The sequence below is a fragment of the Manis javanica genome, chromosome 10 (genome assembly GCF_040802235.1).
Source record: "Manis javanica isolate MJ-LG chromosome 10, MJ_LKY, whole genome shotgun sequence".
Lineage (NCBI taxonomy): Eukaryota > Metazoa > Chordata > Mammalia > Pholidota > Manidae > Manis > Manis javanica.
The window spans coordinates 3,220,249-3,241,244 of NC_133165.1; the positions used below are offsets into that span (position 1 = coordinate 3,220,249).

General features: G+C 55.2%; 1 protein-coding gene across 4 annotated transcripts; it reads right to left on the minus strand.

The window, feature by feature from the left end:
- Positions 1-174: 174 nt before the first annotated feature.
- NAA60 (N-alpha-acetyltransferase 60, NatF catalytic subunit) lies at positions 175-20,982 on the minus strand. Of its 4 annotated transcripts, XM_037024447.2 has the most exons (7): positions 20,796-20,982; positions 19,450-19,560; positions 16,843-16,924; positions 7,453-7,568; positions 6,322-6,451; positions 4,584-4,680; positions 2,571-3,848 (listed from the first exon to the last, which is right to left on the minus strand). In XM_037024447.2, the coding sequence occupies exons 4-7, from the start codon at positions 7,560-7,562 to the stop codon at positions 3,337-3,339; spliced, it is 849 nt and encodes a 282-aa protein (XP_036880342.2). In that variant the 5' UTR covers positions 7,563-7,568; positions 16,843-16,924; positions 19,450-19,560; positions 20,796-20,982; the 3' UTR covers positions 2,571-3,336. The 4 variants fall into 4 exon arrangements, with proteins under 4 accessions (XP_036880339.1, XP_036880342.2, XP_073070713.1 ...); XM_037024444.2 differs by lacking the exons at positions 16,843-16,924; positions 19,450-19,560 and adding an exon at positions 175-2,540 and having other exon boundaries at positions 3,614-3,848; positions 20,796-20,979; XM_073214612.1 differs by lacking the exon at positions 16,843-16,924.
- Between the last annotated feature and the right edge of the window lie 14 nt (positions 20,983-20,996).

The window sequence follows — 20,996 nt, forward strand, 5'->3', positions numbered from 1 at the left end:
GCCTCCCCAGGGCTGACCGGGGGCAGGGCAATTGCACAAAACAGTCGGTTCTTCTGGCAGGGAACCGTCCTCAGGACCTGACGGACCGGCAGCGGGCTCTGGGCGGCCTCCGTCACAGGAGGGGCCCACAGGGGGCAGGGCCCAGTGCGGTGAGCTGGGGCTGGAGAGGATGTGACCAGTTCACACCTGTTTATTTGTTTGTAATGAGACAAAAAACACTACAATCTGTTCAACACTGGGCTGGACACTGCAGTGATGGGGGGCAGAGACCGAGGGGTGGACAAGGCCTCTGAGCCAGAGGGGCGGACAAGGCGGAGCCCGCGGGAAGATGCTTCCCTCACCCCTCAGGGCAGAAATAAAAACCACAGGATTGCTGCTGGTTCTGGTCAGACAGGACACGGAGCTGGACCCCAGCACAAAGCCACGGTCAGCACAGAGGTGTGGAGAGGGCGGCGACAGAGCCCTCTGCCACTGGGTACCCTGGGCGGAGAAGTGGAGGGCGGGGCTGGCCTCCACCTCAGAACTCCTCCCCCACCCTGAGGCCCAGGAGCGGGTAGGTTGGGAAGTTCTGAGGGAGGGAAGCACAGTCCTTCCCCCTCCAGCTCAGGCTGGCCCACTGAGGCAAAGGCCGGGGACACTGCAGCAATGGGGTGTGTGTGACCCTGGCCCTCCTGCACCCAGGGAGGCGGCAGGCAGCAGGCTGTTCTGCAGGGGGTCGGGAGGATGCTAGGCACGGCCTGCCTCCAGCCCCAGAGGACAGGCCCCACTTGATGGACACCATGCTCAGCCCCACTTCCGCTTGCCTGCACCTGGCCAGGTCCTGGATCTGCAGCTCCCAGGCCTGGGAGGCCTGGGCAAGAGGAACCCGGGAACCTGACCCGTGCTCAGCCCAGCTCCCTGCACAGTTCATCAGCCATCGGCTGGGCAGCTCTGTGCTCTAGGGACAGAACGAGGCCTGCAGCAGGGGGCCTGCTATCCCACCGCCTGGGTCAGGGAACTGAGCCCAAGCTCTGTGCTTGGGTGGGAAGGCTCTCCTGTTCTGCCAACAGGGCGCCAGCCCCTCGTGGAGAGGTGGCGGCTGCTCCCCGTGCCCAGGCTTCTGTGGGCTGGTTCTGGAGGAGGGTCCACTTTCTCCCATCTCAACCCCTCATTCTCAGGCTCCTGTGGCCTTAAGATCAGGTCTGTCGGTAACACCTGGTGGGCTCCTCGCCCCCAGTTCTCTCTGGCTTTGGAGGAAGGAGCTAGAGGGAAGCCCCTGCCTGGCTCCTGCCCCCCGCAGCAGCACAGACCACAGTGAACTTGGAACACCCCTGCAGGCCATGGGCTGGTGCACGCATGTGGAGGCGGGACCAGGGCACAGGGGCAGGTGGACACTTCCAGAGCTGATAGGAAGGCTGGCTGAGCCTGCAGGAAAGAGCAGAGGGGAGCAGGGGTGAAGACCTCTGCCGAGCTGCTCTGCCCACCCTGCACTATCCAGCCTAGGAGCCCACAGCTGGGCCCTGGCTGCCCCAGGCCGAACCCTTTCCAGGGACCACTGGGCTCCCCTCAGGCCCAGCACCAGTCAAGGCACTGAGAAGGTTCAGCCCAGGTGGCCGTGGAGTACCACTGTGCAGCTGCGCCCACCCACCAAACCACATCTGCACGTGTCCATGCACAAGGGGGTGGGCCCCGGGCCCCATGGCCTCTTCAGCTCTGAGGTCTGACCCACTCCCTGTGGCACTCATGGTGCTTCAGAGCAGTGGCCTCCGAGCAGAGCCTCGCCTGGGAGAAGCCCACCACGGGGCAGGCCCACACGGCCCTTCAGTTGGAACTGAAGGTGTGGCTAGTGTGGAAGTCCGACACCTGACGGATGCCAGCGTGCGCACCCGAGACACAGCAGCACCAACACCCCTCGGCAGGGGGCAGGGGTAGGAGGGGCTTGATCTTCTGGTACCTTTTCAATTGCTGAACCATGTGAATGCATTATTTTTTTAAATGCAATTCAGGAATTGAAAAGATAAAGTTGTGGCCAGGGGCTCAAGGACTTGGCTTTCCTTCCTGAAGTCCTGAGAATCGTTCAGGAACCAGCTCAGCCCTTGGTGCCACTTCCCAACATCTCTGAGCAGGGGTGCCTGCCCAGGGCCAGCTGGTTTTGTTGTGGGGTGCCAGTGGGTTCTGTGCCCCTCTTCCCACCAGCTGCTCCAGTGTACCTGTCGGAGACCAGGTGCGCCCCACGGCACTCTGCTCCGGCACCCGTGTAGCACCTGGCTGCAGCTAGGGCAGGCCCTCAGCCCGGCAGGTGGCCGCCAGCTCTTTGCAGAGGGTGGCAGAAGTCAGACAGCTCGGAAGGCGGGCTCTGCAGGGTACCGAGGGGTGGGGCCCAGTGGAGGCTGCCCGGCAGGTGTCACATGGTCCGGCTGTACTCAATGCCGCCCTTGGTGGAGATGCCGGACCATGGCAGGAAGCTGCAGAGCAAGCTGTGGGCCTGGCGGTAGATCCTGTGTGGGATGGAGCACGGGCTCAGGTTTGCTAACGCAGAACCCAGGTGCTGTATGTAGTCCGTGCGGTTCCATTAAGGAAGACTCAGACTTGCCTTGTCTGCCCTGTATCCCTGGGTGGCACCATTATGGGGCCCACGTGGTGACTTGTAGGACTGGTGCAGATGGCACGCCATTTCCTGGAAGGCCAGGAGCCTGCTAAGCCTCAGCAGTACGCTGGAGAGCCTCATTAGCCAAGGCATCTCCATGGCACAAAATGATAAAGGCTGGTACCTGGGTACAAGAGGACCTTCTGGGTACAACCTCAGGCACATGGGCACCCCAACAAGGCTGGGGGGGTCTGGCAGAAAAGCAAGTGTTCCTGCTTCTCCCCTATGGGACCTGTCCCCGAGACAAGGTGGGGGCAACACGAAACCCCTGGACGCGCACAGGCAATCCATCTTCACCTGAGCCAGGAGGCCGCGGGCTTTTCGGCCGCCCTCCTCTTTCCTGTTTATTTCCCTGTGAAATGAGTAAATCCCTGACTCATTCATTTACTCTCTCCCTCTCCTCATACATGCACCCCCACAGATCTCTTGGGCCACACCTTGTGACTACAGGAAGTCTCCTGGCCTCTCTCCTACCTGCCAAGGGCAAGAGAGTTAAAGAGAGGAAGCTGGGTAGGGACACACCCGTGACGAAGGTTGGACCCAAGTGATTAAACAGCCAACCATTCTTTCGCCCCCCCTTGCTTTTCCAGGGCAGCACACAGGCCCCGATGGGGCAGAGCTCTGTTCTGTTCATTGCTGTGCCTCCCACGCACCTGGACAGGATGCTCTCAAACAGTCTTTGTTGGATGGATGGACCATGGGCCCAGAGGCTAACACCCACCCCTCATCCAAGCTGAGGTCCAGGGAACGCCGAGTGACAGGGTGCACCCACTTTCCCAGTACGTGCGACCAGACAGTCCCGAAACATGTGAGCCAGGTCTACCCGCACTGCTGTCTGATGGGGTGCATGCCTCCCATGAGGTGGGCCTCATGAGCATCATCTGAAGGCGACCATGGCTCCAGCCAGTGCATGGGTCCTGTCCCTGCAAGCCACTCTGGTGGCTCGGAAGCCACAGTCCCTCCTGGCCCCTGAGAAGTAAAGGATATAGGATTGTCCATGGAGGGTGTCCGCCATTGATGTAGAGGACATAGGTGAAGCCATCTTTGAGGACCCCACGGATAGAGTAGTAATAGGGGAGATAGTGATGCTGCTTGAAGTCCCTGTTTTCATAGAAGTGTATCGCTGTGCTGTTGGTAGTGAGCACGTGCAGGTAGATGGCTTTGCAGTGGTCCTGAGCCGTGGTCGATATGTGATCCTTTAAACTCTCAAGTAAAAGCGAACCTGCAGGGATAGAGGTGATGGTCACACGGCAGGGCTGGTATCAAAGACCGACCTTCTAGAACTACTCACTGTTCAAGTCCGTAAAACCCCATAGCCAGATGGGGCCTGTTAGCTGCAGACCACCAGGCATCTAGGAACATGGACACAGGCCAGGCAGTTACCTCCCAGGGGCTGAACCCATAGTGGAGACTCATGAGCCCTTCAGGTGGCAGGAAGTGTCCACCTGAGCCCAGGAAAGCGTGGACTGACGGGACTGGGCTAGAAACAGGTGCTACCACGTGCAAGCCGCATGGCAGAGGGGAATGGGCTTTGGCATGAGATGGACACCTGTCATGAATCTACAACTATTTCTTCAGTTGTGTTTTCTACTCCTGATCACAACACTTGTGAGCAGATACACACTGTGTGTGTGATAGCAGGCATGGTAGGAAGTGTCTGCTCCCCAGTGGGGGTGCCCAGGAGCTATCATTAACCAGATCATCTCAGGTCTGGGAACAAGGCCACTGTGGAAAGACTCGGTGCCGTGTGGGAGGACATGGGCGGAAGGCCGACAAACAGAGGTGGGGCTGGGAGACTCTGGGGGAGGAGGAAGAGAAGAAGGTCGGACACAAGAAGGAGGGATGAGGGAGAGGCGAGACGGAGGCCTAGTCCGAGCCAGCGTCACCCGCGCTCGGGGCATGAGTGCACGTGGTGCCAGGGACCTGGGCCCAGACCAGGTGCTCGGCCACCCCTTACCTATGCCGTGCTTCCTGAATTCCTTCACCACTCCCAGACTGAGAATGTACGCAACTTGTGTGTCAACAGAGAAGTTGGAGGCTAGAATGTCTCCGTCCTGAAGAAAAAGTCAGAAATAAAGTCAGATTGACAGTCAAACACCTGGTCCCAGTGCAGAACACACCTCAGGCGCCAACTCCCCCAGCCATAACACAGGGACACTGGGGTGGAAGGGGACAGAACAAAGGATGAAGGACAATTTCTTCCCCTGTGGAAATGAGGGTGTGGTCCCTTCTGGTGAAAACCGCTACAGGAAGAGCACACGCGTAGTCGCCTCTCTGGGAACGCGTGGCAGAGCAGACGAGGGACCCCGATGCTGGGCCAGTGGGGGTGTGGTGGCGACGAGGGGGCAGCTGGGCCATGTGGCAAGTACTGGGCAGCGAACAAGTGCCAGTGACACACTGAGACCCTCCTGGTCCCCGTCACTGAGTGGCTCCCCATGCTGGGCGGGGTCAACCCGGCCCCGGCCCCGCTCCTGGGGCGCAGTGCTCCACACCACAGTTAACCTGGACACGGGCGGCTGCCCCTTAGTCTCAGGCAGGCAAGCAGGGCACTTCATTCTCCAGCTGACACCTTCTAACAGGCCCAGCTTTGCCCTAGCACTGACTTCACTCAGCATCCCAGCAGGGCCTGAGCACCTGCCGGGGTGCAAAGAGCCTCTCTCCTCAGAGCCTAGGAACAGAAGGAAAGGGTCCCCATCTCTGCCTCCCGGGGAAAACCAACTCATTCAAAGGAACACAGAGATCTGGTCACCATGGGGCTGGCTAGTCCCAGGGGCACACAGTCAGAGCCACGCAAAGGGGTCTCTGAGGAGCGACACCGGGAAACAGGGAGATGGGCAGGTGGGACAGTTTGTCCCATGCAAGAAGAGCGACCAAAAAGATATCGTCACTTGCCACAAACACTACTTCTTTGCTGCACGTCAGCAGAGCAACCAGAAAGGAGGAAGCTGGGATAAAAAAAGTTACTCTTAAAAGAAACCAGCTTTGCCAGAATCTAATTATGGGCAAAATGGGGCAGACTGGGGCAGGGGGGTCTTCAAAAAGGACATACCCTTGCAGTTTCAACGAAATAACCAGAAGCTAACCAACAGCAGCTGGAGCCAGCGGTGTGGGTGGTGGGCTTTCACTCCCTGGCGTGAACACCCACGTGGTGAACACTACTCGGTTGCTAAGGTGACTGAAATGTTCAGGCAAAACCCTGACCCAAGCCAACAATGTGGAACAAGGAGCTTGTGGCCGTGGCCTCGCATTTCATTCACATTTGGAGCTAAGCTTGCTAACCCAGGGTCCACAGACCCTCAGGGGCTCTCAGATCTTCAAGGGGTCTGTGAAGTTGGATGAAAAGAAGTTATATCCTATTTTTGCTAACCTCTGAGACAGCATTTCCTTTAACAAACCACAGCAGTTACTGTGACCCCGCCACACAAATGAGATTATTTCTGCAGCTCCTTCAACTCTGCTGGCAGTTCATCATTTACACTCCTGACAGTTGTCAGGAGCCTGCAGTTAGGCCTTTTGCTCAGCGCGTGTATGACGTTATCAAGTACACACAGAGACGTGGTACAACACCCACGCTCCGTACAAGGTGTGGGCTCCTAAGAGAAAGCAGAGTGCCCTCCGCAGAGCAGGCACAAATCTGCCCCATGCCCCACAGGCCACCCAGTGACACCCACCAAGTCACCACCACACACACTCACCTCCTTGTGTATCTTGGTCCTGCTTTTTATTTCAGCTACTATCATGCCCACGATGGCACCCCTGTAGGTCGCAGCGAGAGAGAAGAACCTCTTGTTGGAGGTGATATCGCGATACCATGAGTCCGGGTACCTTGAGGAGGAGAACACACTCAGGGGAGCCTGCCAAAGGCCGGGCCAGCTGCCGCTATGCCTCAGACAGCGGGGCTTCAGGGGCCTGCCTGCTGCTCCCGGCGGGCGAGGAGGCTGTCCTCCGCCACTCGGGCTCCACCGAGCATCGCCTTAGAGCAGACATCTGTCCAGGCAGGACAGGAACGATGATTTACAAGATGTGTGAGACGAGGGGGAGAGCTTCAGGTGACACTCTCTGTGAGAGGAGCGCCTGGAGGAACACGGACAGCCAGGTGACTTCCAAGAATTCTGTGAGTCTCTTCGAAGATGGGGCAGGGGGATGACACGGAGTCGGGAGAGCCAGTCCACAGTCGAGTGGCATCTGAATTCAAAATAAAAAGTCTACGCCTATTTTTCTCACTGTAAAAGCCATATGTGCACATTACAGGAAGATGCAGGCGATACCAAGCAAAAACAGACAGAACTGTAGATGCTAATACTCCACCTGCCTCTAGCTATGAAAACATTTTGCTACATGGCGATACAGCCCCATAAGCTTTTATCTTGTGCATGTTTTAAAAATAAAAACAGACTGTGGTACATACTCTTTTCTAGTCTGCTTTCTTCTTAAATATCTCGTAAAAAACTGTCTTTCACATATATACTTCTATAACAGATTTTTTTTTCCTGACTGTGTATTTTATATGCACATACCCTAATATATGTAACCAATTCCTTACTGTTCAGATACTTGAATTGTTTTTCAATTTTCTGAATTATAAATAGCACTGTACTGACTATCTTTGCAACTAAAGATTCTCAGCAAAGTCCTTTTGGGGGAATTCCTCATGTAAAGGGCGTGGTGAGGTGGCAGTCAGAGAGCAGGGCCTAGGCCCACCGACGCCGAGGCGGCTCTGGGCTCCCACAGCACTTCCGGCCATCCTCACCTTCAGCACCTGCAGGGCCTTTGCGTCCCCCCACCCTGCCCATCTGCAGCCAGGACAGCTGTGCCATCCAACTTACTCAATGGGGAACCAGTCGCCACAGAGATGTTTCACGATGTCTATGTCATCGTGGCAGAGGAGGCGCAGGCTGACCTCGCTGAGCGCGCTGGACGGCACCACCTCTGTCATTCACACCTGCAGGAGGGAGGCGAGCTCAGGAGGGTGCGTGCCACCCCCTCCCCAGCCTGCTGGCCGGTCGGTCACAGTCACCACAGTAACTCCTCCTCCTCATACTGAGCTGTGAGGTGGGCAAGACAGGAACATGGATACATCCCCACGGGCGGAGGTCCCCTCAGGAATTGCGTGGCCAGTTTCCATCCCTTGCAAGGATCCCACGACCAGGCGTCACCCCCACTTTGCAGATAAGGAAGCGGAGCACTGCACACCAGCCTCCGTGCCCTGGCAGGTCTCCCGTGCCCTCCATCACGGCTTCTCCACTGCACACAGCAGAGGGCCCACCAGCCCCATGAAGGGCCAGATGATGCCCAGTGAGCCCAAGTGAAATGCCCGCAACGGTTCTGCTGCGCTGACGGCCGTGTGTGCCTGGCTCCCACGAGGCTTCAGTTTCCATAAGGTCCTAGGTGGCCACAGCCTAACCTGCCAGCAGCCGGGGCCGAGATCCACCCTGAGGCCTGACCACAGGCCTCAGTCGCTCTGCCTCTGAGCCTGGGACTCAATCCCATAGGCACTGCACAGCAAGAAAGGGGGCTTCTTCGAGGGCCAGCCATGGGCTGGCGGCCCCCAGGACCAGGTGCTGCTGGGCAGTTGGGCCGACGGCTGCCGAGGGCAGCAGCTCCTCAGGCTGAGTAATGACAGATGTTCTTGTGTCCCCTTCCTTATGGCACCAGCAAGCCCCAGGGGACCAGGGTTGGGGGTTAGTAGCCAAGTCCACAGGACTGGAAATGTCACTGTGGCCTCAGGGACCTTGGAGCAGACATGCAGAGTGGGCGGGGAGGGTGGCTGCAGGAGCAGCGTGGCTCTGTGGCCACATGGGGCTCCATCTTTTCAGCACACGCCAGGCTCCCAGGGGTAGGGGCCATGCCACCTTGACAGGTCCCTTGGCACAGCACTGGCTCAAGAGCTGGACTGAGGGGCGTGCTTTCTCCTCCTCCCTCCATGTTCGCAGCTGGTGTCTGCACTGTTCATGTGGGGCCTGCAAGGCGGGCCCTCCTCTGACCTGCAGGCCCAGGAGCTCTGAGGGACCCGTTAGCTGGGCAGGTGTGTTCCAGCCTGAGGCCTGGGGCACCCCCCCAGGCACAGAGTTAATAAGCAGCTGGGGCACCCCTGTGCCCAGAAAGCAGCAGCGACCTCCGACCTCCAACCTCCGGTCTCTGGCAGGCGCCCTGCTGGAAGAAGCCGGGCACTGAGGAGCTGGAGGAGCTGGTCTCTCGGCTGTCACCCTGCAGAACCTCTGGGCTCTGCTGCCCCACAGAAGGGCGGGAAGAGCCATCTATATCCTTTCTTTTGGCTGATAAAGGACACAAGTGAGAGCCAACTGAAGAGGCCTCCGGGGCAGAGCCGGCCAGAGCTGCAGGGCTGTGTGCCTGAGCTCTCAGCTGCAGATACCAAACAAAATACCAACCAAAAACCAAAAAGGCCCCCAAACTTGGGAAGTGGCAGGCTTCCATGTGACCTGCTGGTTTCTTTTCACTGGGATGCACCTTCAGAAACTAAGACCCTGTCCAGCGCAAGACTCTGGTTCCTACACAGCCAGACCATTCCAGCACTTGGCAACCCTGGCCACAGCCACCCACTGCAGCCTCCCATCCCCAAGGGCACCCAGGATGTGGCCCAGAGCCCAGGACATTCTGGTGAGTGACCTCAGAGACCTCATATCTCTCTCTCTGGTGGCCAGGCACTTACTGAAAAATGGACTAGTCCTGAGTTTTATGAGTCATCCGTGTCCGAAATACATCTTAGGGGTCACCAGATAGGACACAGCTCCCTGGTCATCCTGGGTAAAGGGCCATTTTGCTGCACAAAACGTGACAGTTCAGGTACAGAGCACCACAACCCCCACAGTGCAGGTGACCCTCCCTCCCTTCTCTCACAAAGAGGATGGATTCGGACACTGGGCCGGGCCTTGGCTCTGGCTTGGCCTTAGCTGACCATCCCCTCTGGGCCTCTCCAATGCCCACAGCTGGGCCTCCCAGGGCGATGCGGGGCCAGAATGAGCAGCTGACAGCAAAGGGCTGGGAACCATGGAGGAGGCGACCACTACTGTGGGCCGCTGGGCCCAGCAGCTGGTAACCAGCTCGGTCCGCCCGCCCACAGACAGCCCTTGGCCTGTAACACCGGCGTCCCGAGTAGCTTTGCTCTGACTCCTAACTTAGGTCATTCCTCAGACCCTGAGTCAGCATGAAACACTGCAGGGAAGTTTGGGCCCACATGAATCAGGAAGGCTGTGTCCCCAGCCCCAGCCCCAGTGTCCTGAATCTGCACAGTTTACCTCTCATACTTTCAAGTTATCTGGCCAAACACACTCACAAAAAACCTCTAAAAGCAACAACTGTAGGGGTTGTTAACCTTGTTAGAAAGGAGACGAGCATTGTGGTTCTGCAGAAATGTCCACATTCCTAAAGAAAGATGCACACTGGATACAGAAGAGTGAAATGATAGAATGTTCTGGAATCTAATTTAGTGGGAACAAAATTGACACAATGTTAATAATTGTTGGGCTGTCTGACAGGCACACTAAGTGGATGTTTGAAATATTCCAATTAAAAACCAACCAACCAAGCAATCTCGTTGGCAGAGGCTATTTCGGATACGGTGGCAGGCTCTCCAGGTGAGTTGTCTAAATACCAAGAGCTCTGGAAAGCAGCGCCACACATGGCAGCAGCCGCCCTGGCCTCCGCACACCTCCTCACTGGGAACAGCAGGTTCACAGCAAGAATAGCTGAGTCGCTGACCTGCCCTCTGGGTTAGGCACCTGGTTCAGAGGGTCCAGGGTGCAGAGAATACCGCTCAGGACCCAAGGTAAACAACTCTCAGGCTCCACTGAGTTTTTAAAGGGCGAGAGGACACAGCCCAAGAACATGCAACACTGTTTCAGGAGCCAGCCCGAAGCTGCCCAAGATAAGGGTCAACCACCAGGCCCCCTCCCTGTTCCCCGAAAACCAAGAAAACTAGGGAAGGCAGGAGGCCCCCTTTGAAAACTTGGGGCCTCTGCGACAAAGTCAATAACTTCGCATCACCCAAAACCAGGACCAAACCCCAGCATCCAGGGAAGTATTCCCAGAGCAAGAGGACCCAGAACATGGGGTTGTCCCCTCCCTGATGCTGCAACTGTCAGGGAAGATCCTGGTGGACAAGCTCAGCTCAGACACATCATCACCTGCCCAATCCAAGTGGCCCAACAGGGGTCTCTATGGCCCCAGCTCTAAACTGGGCACGCGTGTGCGAGAGGGAGCAAATGATGGGCTGACCAAAACATGGCCCGCAGGCGGCGCCCGCCAGTGGGCAGCTGGGTCAGCACAAGGCGACTGTCCAAGCAGCAGGTATCTTGTCCTGACACATGCTACAGCTGGAGGAGAGCTGAAAACGTGCTGAGTGAAAGAAGCCAGACACAAAGCCACACGTTTTATGATTCTATTTATACGAAAGGTTCAGAACAGGCAAATCCTCAGAGACAGAAAGATGAGTGGCTGCCAGGTGCGGGGGAAGTGGGAGGACTGGAGGCTGATGGCTAAGGCTGTGGGTTTCTGGGGGAGTGGTGACAGTGTTCTGAAACTGAATGTGGTAGACGGCACTACATGCTGAATGGCACGCTGAGTGGGTGAAGTGTATGGCAATGTGGATTATACCTCAATAAAGTTGTTAGAAACCCAACGAAAACCAGCCCTAATCCTAAGAGTGGATGATTCTTTGGTGAGCAAATGGATGAAAAGAATCTGAAGAAAGTCACTGTAGATTCTAGAAAGAATCAGAAGCTTTCCAGCCCGCAAGTCAAACTGCGGATGCTCATGCTGGAACCCCACGGGGGGCTGACCCAGACCCCACAGCCCAAGAGCCCCCGTCTCTGCCAGGCCCTCTGGGTGGGCAGTGGGGGTACCTGGGAGAAGCCAAGGCTGAAGACCGGGGAGCTTGGGGGGGAAGCACAAGCACACGGTCAGGAAGAGCCACCAGCCCAAGCAACCTGGCAGCTTACTTGGGCCGTTGCAGTATTTCACCTTCAAAGAGAAAACAATCTGCCGTTGGCTTGGAGTGTGTAGGAGGTGGCCAAAGAATGCTATCAGGTCTCAACCAAAAGCACGGTTGTGTTGTCAACGAGTTTTCAAAGGGTAGCTGTTTAGATGCTTCTGAGAAAGGAAAGACCAGCTCAGACTTCCCCTCGGCGGCCAGGAAACTAGCACAAACCACAATCACCAGATGGATCTCAAATCAACTTTCAGCTCTGATGCCTGATCCGAGCCAGGAAACTCACATCCTCCTCTTCCCAGGAAAACTGTCTGGGGCTTGCCGGGTGGAGCCAGCCCAAGAAATGGGGTGACACGGCTGTTGCCCTCACTACCCCTGGCAGAGCGCCAGGCCTCCCTGTGGCAGCAGATGTGCTCTGAGCAGCTGCGGAAAGGTGCTGTGCGCCACTCGCTCTGACAGGCAGGACCAGTGCAGATGGCCACAAGGCAGGCGGCAGAGCCGGGGTCTGGATGGCTGCAGGGTAGATCCGGCACCAGACCGGCTGCTGCTGCACAGTAAGTGCAGGAAGCAAGCCTGGGCCTCAAAGGCCGCCAGCGGCAGGGTACTGACTGCAAAGTGGCTGGGGGCAGGCACTTCCTGGGGACCAACATTCTGCATGTCGGTGGTGGTGGTGTTTTTTTGTATGTACAATTCTTCAGTAAAGCTGGTTTGAAAAGATTTTTTTAAAAAAACCTCTACGTTGAGGCTTGACAGCAAAGAGATCTATAATAAATGAACATCTCGTGTCCTGCGATGTATAAATCTCCCCCTAGTATCCTTGGGACAAGGCTTTTGACCAAAGGGGAAGGATGTGTTCCCTGTTCCACTTTCAGGTGAACTCTGGCTCCAAGAGGCACGGCCATCTGCGGATTCTCGAATCCCTATTACAAGTACATCCATGTTTTCAGAGGCTGGTTCTTTAGGTGCCTTGATTTAAAAACAGGAACACATTACATTTAACTGAGGGAAACACACAGTATATTACAGTGCCTAGTCTGTCCCGGCCCAGATGACGGGGTTGAGAAGGAGACACAATGCTTGGGAAAAGGAGACTCCGGCGCCTGTGTGCCCAGGACAGGAAGCAGTGGTGGCCGAGGGGGCAGGCAGAGAGATGGCAGCAGCGCTGAGAGGCTGGTGAGGCCAAGGGACTCCCCTGTCCACAGGACCTCCCACCAGGCACCCATCTCCTGCTGCTTTGGGCTATTCTTAGGGCTTATGGGACAAGGATTCTCATGACTCACTAGAGAACAGGGACCAGCAAGTGAAGGCACAGCAGAGCCCCAGAGTCAGGCCCCCTGGTCCAAGCCCTGGGCACTGAAGCTGCAGACACACAGCCATCTGTGGGCACATTCCCCACAGACATGGATGCGTCTACCTTACAACAGCAGGGCCACATGGTGTGGAATACGAGGTTCACCCGAGTTTTTAAGTTAGCCTGTGAGGCTGCAGGGGCTCAGACTCACGGCGAGAGTCCCTCCCGGGTCCTGGGTCTGCGTCCTGCCCTTGGCCTTTGGGGATGTGTGGGTGAGCAAGTCAAGGAGGGAGACACTCTCCAAGACCCAAAGAAGGGCCTGCCCACTCGCTGCTCCATCTGTCCCTCCGTCCCCTGGCCTCATCCCCACGAGGCTGTTTGCCAGTCTCGGCTTCCTTCTGTGCTGAAATGACCTCCAGGTCCCCAGACAGATCACTTTTCTGAGGACTCCAAGGTGATGGGGAAGGGGTGGTGTCTGGACACCTGAGCACAGTACCTCTGAGCGCCCAGTCAGAGGGACAGAGCAAAGTGAAGAAACAAGCCACCAGGATGTCCCCATCACCCACAGGCACATGTCCTGTCTCCTTCCCACTGCCAAGTGCTGGGGTCAGAACCTGGGGGCTCAGAGTGGGCCTGTTCCAAGTCGGGAAGGGTTTCCCGCGTTATCACGATGCCACAGGCGCTGCATTCCCAGCCCAGTAATAAAGCCACAGGCAACCCTACTTTCTGGAGCAGCCCCTCGCAGAGGGCACCACCATGCCCAAGGTCGCAGGGCCCCTCCTTCAGAGGCACTGCTTCTTGGTGCCAGACATCTCGCACTCACCTTCCCAAAGCCGCGCCACACCCGTAATGACTCGAGAGGCACTCTGGCCTCTGCCCCTGCCCTTGGCAGGCTAGGGTTCAGGCCACACACGGCCCCGTGGCACCCACCTTCGCCTCTAGAGCTTCCCACCTTCTCTTCTTTCACTCCCATTAGTTCAAAGGGTCCATTCTCCTAGCTGAGGGGCACATAGGCCTCCCTCCATTTGCCCCTCAGATGCTACAGGGATGTTTGAATCACTGTGACCCCAGGACAGTCCAGCTCTGATGTCCACTGAGACATCTCCATACCATATGGGCTTCCATTTTCTCATCTGTCCCTGAGATCAGCCGACCAAGCCTGGACCCAGCTCCACATCCTCCTCCCTGGCCAAGCAGCCCCCTCTTGGGATGTTCAATCTTCGCTCTGGCAGAGACCCCCATGGGCTGCAGATGCCCTGGGCACTCCCTCCTCCTGGACAGGCCTCCCTGCCGCCTTCTCCTCTTCGATGCCACATCTGCCACCTTCTTGCTTTATTCCCTGGCCTCGCCCCCTTCAGCGCCACTTCTGCTCCAGCATCAGTGACAACCACCCATGATGCAGCAGCCCCCAGGGATCACCTCCCAGACTCTCTGCAGCCCGCGTCTCCACCCAGCTCTTTCTGGAACCCACTCCCTTCCCCGGTGACCAAGCGCTGCCCTGGTGGCTCCAAGAGTAAAGCCCGAGCTGTTGATGCACACCACCAATGGCTCAAGGATTAAAGACCACGGGGCCCTCGAGAACATGAAAATCTTCAGACACCAGGTTTATCGGCTTGAAAAATCCAACAATGAACTCTAAGCTCCTGCCTTTAGGATGCGTTGGAAGTGGGAGAGAAAAAAAAGTAGGTTGTGACGGTGACAGGATCCTGCCTTGTACACCCGTGAAGCAGGCCGGGGGCTAGAAGGGCCTGGAAGAATAATCTCCTGCCTGATGGAGGGGCGGCCCGCAGGGGAGCAGACGTCTGTCTCCACAGCAGCCTGAGCCAACGAAGCACAGGAACATGTCCAGGGCGACAGGACCAAGCACCCTGCGCTCTAGTCCAATCAGCCTCCCTCTCAACACCCACCTCCTGCACACAAGGGGAGCTGCGGATTCATCACTCACGAGTCTTAAGGCACACCTCTTCAAACTCACGAGTCTTAAGACACACCTCTTCAAACTCACGAGTCTTAAGACACACCTCTTCAAACTCACGAGTCTTAAGACACACCTCTTCAAACTCACGAGTCTTAAGACACACCTCTTCAAACTCACGAGTCTTAAGACACACCTCTTCAAACTCACGAGTCTTAAGGCACACCTCTTCAAACTCGATTGCTGGGAGGTGGAAGAAGATTTACAACTTTCTGAAGGGCTGTGAAAACAGGAGGCGGCAGGGTCTTGGGGAGGGCAAGGCTTTTAAGGCTACACTGACCCGGCTCCAATTAGCATCCAGTGCCGTGGTCTGGGTGCCGGCCCTGAGCTGCAGAGCGGCTACCAAGTGGGGACCAACGCCCTCCCAGACAAGCAGGACGTGTGCAGAGTGCCTGTGCCAACGGGGAGCAGAGAGACCCTTAAAAAGGGCCGGCCGACGTGGAGGTATTTTGCATTTCCATGCTCTGCTCTTCAGCTTTACATAGTGTCCCAAGATAGGTCTTACTTTGTTGTAAATTCATTTTTCCTCTTCATTCTTTAACCACATTTCCACTGTAAAATAATCAGGTATGTTGGGCACGCTCTTGGGCCACGGCGTGGGCATGCCACCTGCAAGCCCTGGTGTCCTCTGAAGCATCTGGGCTAACCTTGGCCCTGGCGGTTGGAGAGGATCCTCTGGCTTTTGTAAGGACTGACACCAGAGCGGCTGAAGGCTGGCAAGCTTCTACTGGTAGGATCACTGTTAACCTTCCGTAGCCCCACTTGATCAGTGTCAGAATTGGAGAAAGAAAGTCCAGGTTTGGGGAGAGACAAGGACGAAGAGAAGAACAGAGACAAGAATGTGACCTGGGAGAAAACGGGGACACTGACATGGGGGCCAGAAATAAGGGGGCAAGAGTGGGCCTGGCAGCCCCATCGCTGGAAAGCTTCAGGAGCGTCACCTTCCCGGATAGGAACCCAGGCTGCAGCACAGCCTCCTTGGCCTGCTCAGACGTTCACACTGCAGATGCCATCAGAGCCATGGCCGGAGACGGCAGGCACGTGGGCTGGGTGGCCAAGGACGCCTGGTGAGCAGCGCCTCTGCCCTGTGGCTTTTCAAGCTGGGGTCTTGGTAGGAGGCTGCCTGACAAGGTGTGTGCCCAGAACATAACTCCCAGGTCAGATCCAGGGAGTGGGTCAACCAGTTTGGTTTAAACACAAAACAAAGCCACCTGTAAATACTAGATTTCCAGGGGTGGGAATCCAAGGGTAATAAAATGTTTGTATTTAATCCACTTTCTTTACTAACACTCAAGCCTGGACGCTGTCCAGGGCGGAACCCCAACCAAGAGCACACCTGTTCTCCCAGAGAACATCAGCGGCCACAGCGACGCTGTGCACTGCGTGGGGGCAGCGGCGGAGTGGACATCACCCGCAAGGCTGGAAAGGAGAAGGTACAGCAGCAGGGCATCAGGTTTCAGTGACCCAGCCGCCCAGACACTCCCGACGCTGCCCCTTCTGCAAACCAGAGCCGGCAGCCTTTCTCGGCTTTTCCCATCTCACTCTGCTGGGTTCTGTTATTTTATGCTTTGCAGTATCTGCTTCTCTGAGTCTGCACTTAAGACCTTCAGAATAGCTAAGATGTTAAATATGAAAGTGGGTCAAACTTGGTATATAAATTAACACTTGATCACAAGGTTAACTTTCATAACAAAACTATTTTCAAAAAGTAATTCAACCTCCCGTCAGCATTTGCCTCTAGAATGAAGGCAGATATCTGTGTCCTGTGTACTACACCTCTCATTTCCTTATTTTTTGAGGTTTTTTTTTTTTTTTACAATGAGCTTGGGTTGTTTTATCAGAAAAAAAAAAAAAAGACTTTCAGGTGGTATGTGAAAATCATGAACATATTTTTATTAAAATAATCTCATGGACTGTTTTAACTAGTAAAAACTTGGAAATTTTAGTGTTTCTTCAAATTGTATTACCCACTTTGCCCCCAAACAGATTCTCTTAGCACCCACCTTTAAACCCCTGTACCTTTGCAACAGCATGGCATTTTGTGCACCGGTGCCAGAAACAAATGTTCTGAACACAGATCCAAAGCTGTAAAGAAGCAAAGAGGAGGCGGTTGTGGATAAGAACACCGAACAGACACGTAAAAATACTTTGAAGGGTTCCTGGGTAATCATTAAAAAGCTATTCGTGTGGCCATATAAAATTCACTTTTAAAAGTTTCATTTATAAGTTTTAGACAACCATTTTTAAAAGCGATTTAAAAAGAACATTCCTTTTCTTGAGGAGGGGCGTACTCTCTTAGGCCTTTTTGTTTCACTCTGAACACATGTTGATAGTAAAGTAAGAATTCAAATGCAATCGAAAGCAGAAACTGAGCACCCCCTACTCACTCTGTGCCCAATAAAATGACAATGGTTTCTTGTGTTTCCTGCAAGTAAATAAAAATTTTTAACAGGAGACAGCCTGCCCAGGAAGGGGCCCAAGGAGTCTTCCGGTGGTGGGGCTGGGGGCTGGGGAGTGGTACAGGCACATGATGCCATTATCAACTGTCCGGCGTGGACTTTTCTGTATATATATTTTGGTGGAGGTGTTAACAACGAGAGGTCAGAGGAGATGCAAAGCAATTTGAAACTAAGAGTAGGAAGAGCAGCAAATATTTGACCAGCAAGACCTTCTGAATAGTTTACAACTAGTCAGGAGTCATCTTCCAAAAAGAAACAAGTCTGAAAAAAGTCTCCAACAGCCCTCCCGTGAACGCTATAGAAATAATGGAAGTATTACTGGGTTAACATTTTCCAGAAAAGGATTCTTTTCAGTACCTAAGGGACAATTACCCATAGACTATTTTATAAAATAAAATTGCTTTCTCAGTTACTTTGAAAAGAGGCTCAGATTTCAAAACTTCGCTGCCCGAACAGGTCCTATCTCAGGAACGCATAAACAAAAAAAGAGGAACACAGTTTGATGTCTAATAGCACACAGGGGCTATCCAGCAAGAAGCAGGACTGGGAGGCATCTCTTGTTTTAACATGGTCTGTTAGAGACGACAACATTTTTCTCTGGTTTTCCCGTGGAAGCAAAGGCAACAAAGACTTTCCCAAATGTGTCCATGTCCCTTCCCACAACGGTCTCCTCTGTTTCTTTACAGCTGTGAATCTATGTTCATGACATTTGTTTCTGGCACCAGAGTACAAAACGCCATGCTATTCTAAGGGTACGGAGTTAAAAGTTGGCACTGAGAGGGTCTATTTTGGGGCAAAGTGGATGATCACTCTACTTATAATCTGAAGAGGCAGTTTAACATCTCTACGTTGTCACACTCAAATGACTCATGACATTATTGTGGCATGTGTGGCCCCTTCTTGAGCAGGAAGTCCATCTCAGGTAAGGGGATGACGAGTCTGAAGTCCTGACCTGACAGGGCAGGGACCTGGCTCTCGTTTGCTGTTACTTCACCTCTACCTGACCATCTCAGCTCAGTGCTGGGGCCTCCTTGGGGTGACGGTCACATGTCTGTCAGCCTCCGCAGTGACCCACTGAGAGCCATTGAGGACTGGTTCAACTATTGACATGGACCCCAAACCACTTCCTGCAGGAAGCCCAGGCCTGGGCAGACCCCCTTCCCATTGTTCCACAAGCACTGGGCAAACACCATAAGGTTCACAGCAGAATAGTAACCTACTGTATGCTCGCTGGGCTTTCAAACACGTAGGTCTCTCTTTAATCAGCAATAAGATATCTGGGCTTCAGATAACCCAAACTGGCCTGCCAGCCAACTTCTATCAGAGATCAAGCTAAAAAGAATGGTATTTAAGGAAGGAGGCCTGATCTGGAATTACCAAAGACACTCACAAACACATGCTACATCACACTCAGCATCTGAACTTAGCCAGGAAGCCCTGGAGGCCCAGCGCTGCTTGCAGAGCAGAACTGCACTTGAGAGCCCTGCACACAGACACAGGACGACAAACAAGGACCTGAGACGGAAACACTGTGAGGGCTTTGTGGATTCCTTCCAGGAAGAGTTGTTGAGGGGAGGCGATGGCAATAAGATGCAGAGCTGGCAGGGGTGGAGGGGGCCACCCTTTAAGAGAAGACACTGTCAATAAGCAGCCAGCTTTCTATTCAGGTAGGAGGGCTGTCACCAACAAAGGGAGACCTCTGCTCTGCCCTCAGCTCTGAGGAGTTCTCTCCACATTGTATTCCCTGTGGTTGCTGCAATGTCAGGATGCTGTGTCCACCAGGTCTGAACACTCCGCAGGCTGCCAAGAACCAAACTGCTGCTAACAGGTCCACTGAGGGTTGGCAGGGCACCCAGTCATCAAGCACGGCTTCCCTGCCCCGTTCAGGTGTAAAGCACCTTGTATCACTCCAGTCTAACATCCAGGAATTTTCAGCCTTCCCAGGAAGAGGCTTGCTGTTGCTAAGCAATTTCAACAAGTCATACCTGAAGTCTATGAGTGGGTGTGGTTAAAATAAACACAGCGCCAGAGTCACTGTAAGTCACAACTGGGAGGGGCTCACGTAGGATACACGCAGATTTTTTTTTTAAGTGTCTGTAATTTTTTATGTGGTCTTTTAACACCACACCATGTCTTGACTTGGTTACTTACAGGTTTCAATTGTCTTCATAGCAGCCTCGAGGGTCTGCAAGCTGAATGAGATGGGACTCCAGCACCGACGGCACAGTGGAGGCAGCGCTTGGGCCGACTGGCACATTAATTCTGATGGGTACAAAATCCCAGAAAGAGAGAAATGTGTGCACTGCCATGACTGCCACTTGTCCATTTGGAAGGTGACTGGGACTTACCTTTCAGCCACCCTTGAGTTTCCTCTAGCTTTTAATTCCATTTTCTCCGAACATAAGGCAATTCAGGGATTTTCATGAGAGCGAGTGGGAGAGCGAGCGAGCAAATTTTTTGTTGCCCTAGCACCTTCGAACTCAAGTGATGTTCGAGACTCCCCTTCGTCCCACCACGCAGGCTGAGTACTATTGGCCAAAGAACCCGCACTTGTCTCTATGTCACGAAGGGCTACGGGGATGTGGTATTTATGACCTACACTCAGGTAAGCATTAACTAGAGGTTTTCTGCTTTTAGTGCTGTGGTAAAACTTCTGCTACCGGCAATCTTCTCTCCAGTTCTGACAGTCCAATTAACAACCACCCCAAGGGCAACAGGGAGCTACTGTGTGGGGCTGGTATGCCCTTCCATCAGGACAAACACACAAATCCTGCGGCTCAAGGCCTCGGCAGAGTGAAGGCAGGTCAATGCAGCAGCCAATGTCCATGTTTACTGCAAAGTTCCTGCCTCATCTCCAGGCCTCCCGCTGGGCACACGGATATCTGATGCTGGCGGTCCCCCAAAGGCCCACCGCCTCCCAGAAAAGTTTCCCAGGGGGACAAGCCATAGAAGCTACCCATTCCCTCCATTCCTTGGGAAGTGCCCAATTCGACGGAGGTCAGTTGGCGTAGGGTCTGCATGCCAGTCTGTAAACTATCAGAAAAGTAAGGGATTGATTTGTTTTAATACCAAAGCGTCCAGCTGAGGGAGCAGGACACGGGAACGACAGACAGAGCCCCAGGCTCTCGGGAGGTCACAGGAGGGCACACAAGCCGGCAAATATTCTCTGTGCAACAAGTACCAAAGCAGAGGTGGGGCCGGGCGAGGCGGCGGCAAATCGCTGAACTACGCGAAGGCCGGGTCCTCCACCTCGAGGGCGGCTCGGCGGGCTGCCCCCGGGCTCCAGGTGTCCCCACCCGCTCGCCCTGGGGCCTGGCACAGGGGGGCCCCAGACAAACAGCCGGTTCCCACGCAACGCTGGGAACCGCGCCCCCCGCACCCCGCGGGCCGGACCGCCGCCGCTCCACGCCCCGCGCCTCCCTCCGCGGCCGACTAGGGCCCGCGCTCCCCCTCACGGCCCGCTCGCCCACAGCAGGTCCGAACGGGGGGGGCCTCACCTTGGGCGGGAGCCGGCGGCAGCGGACACGGGTGGGGCTCAGCGCATCCCGGGGCCGCCAGAGCCGGGAAGGGGCGCCACACGGAGCCCGCAGAGAGTTATGTAACTGGCAGGCGCCGCAGCCGGGACGGAGGCGGCGGCCCGCGGCACTTCCGCCTCCCGTGCCGGGCCCGCGGCTCAGGCCGGAAACCCATTGGCCGCA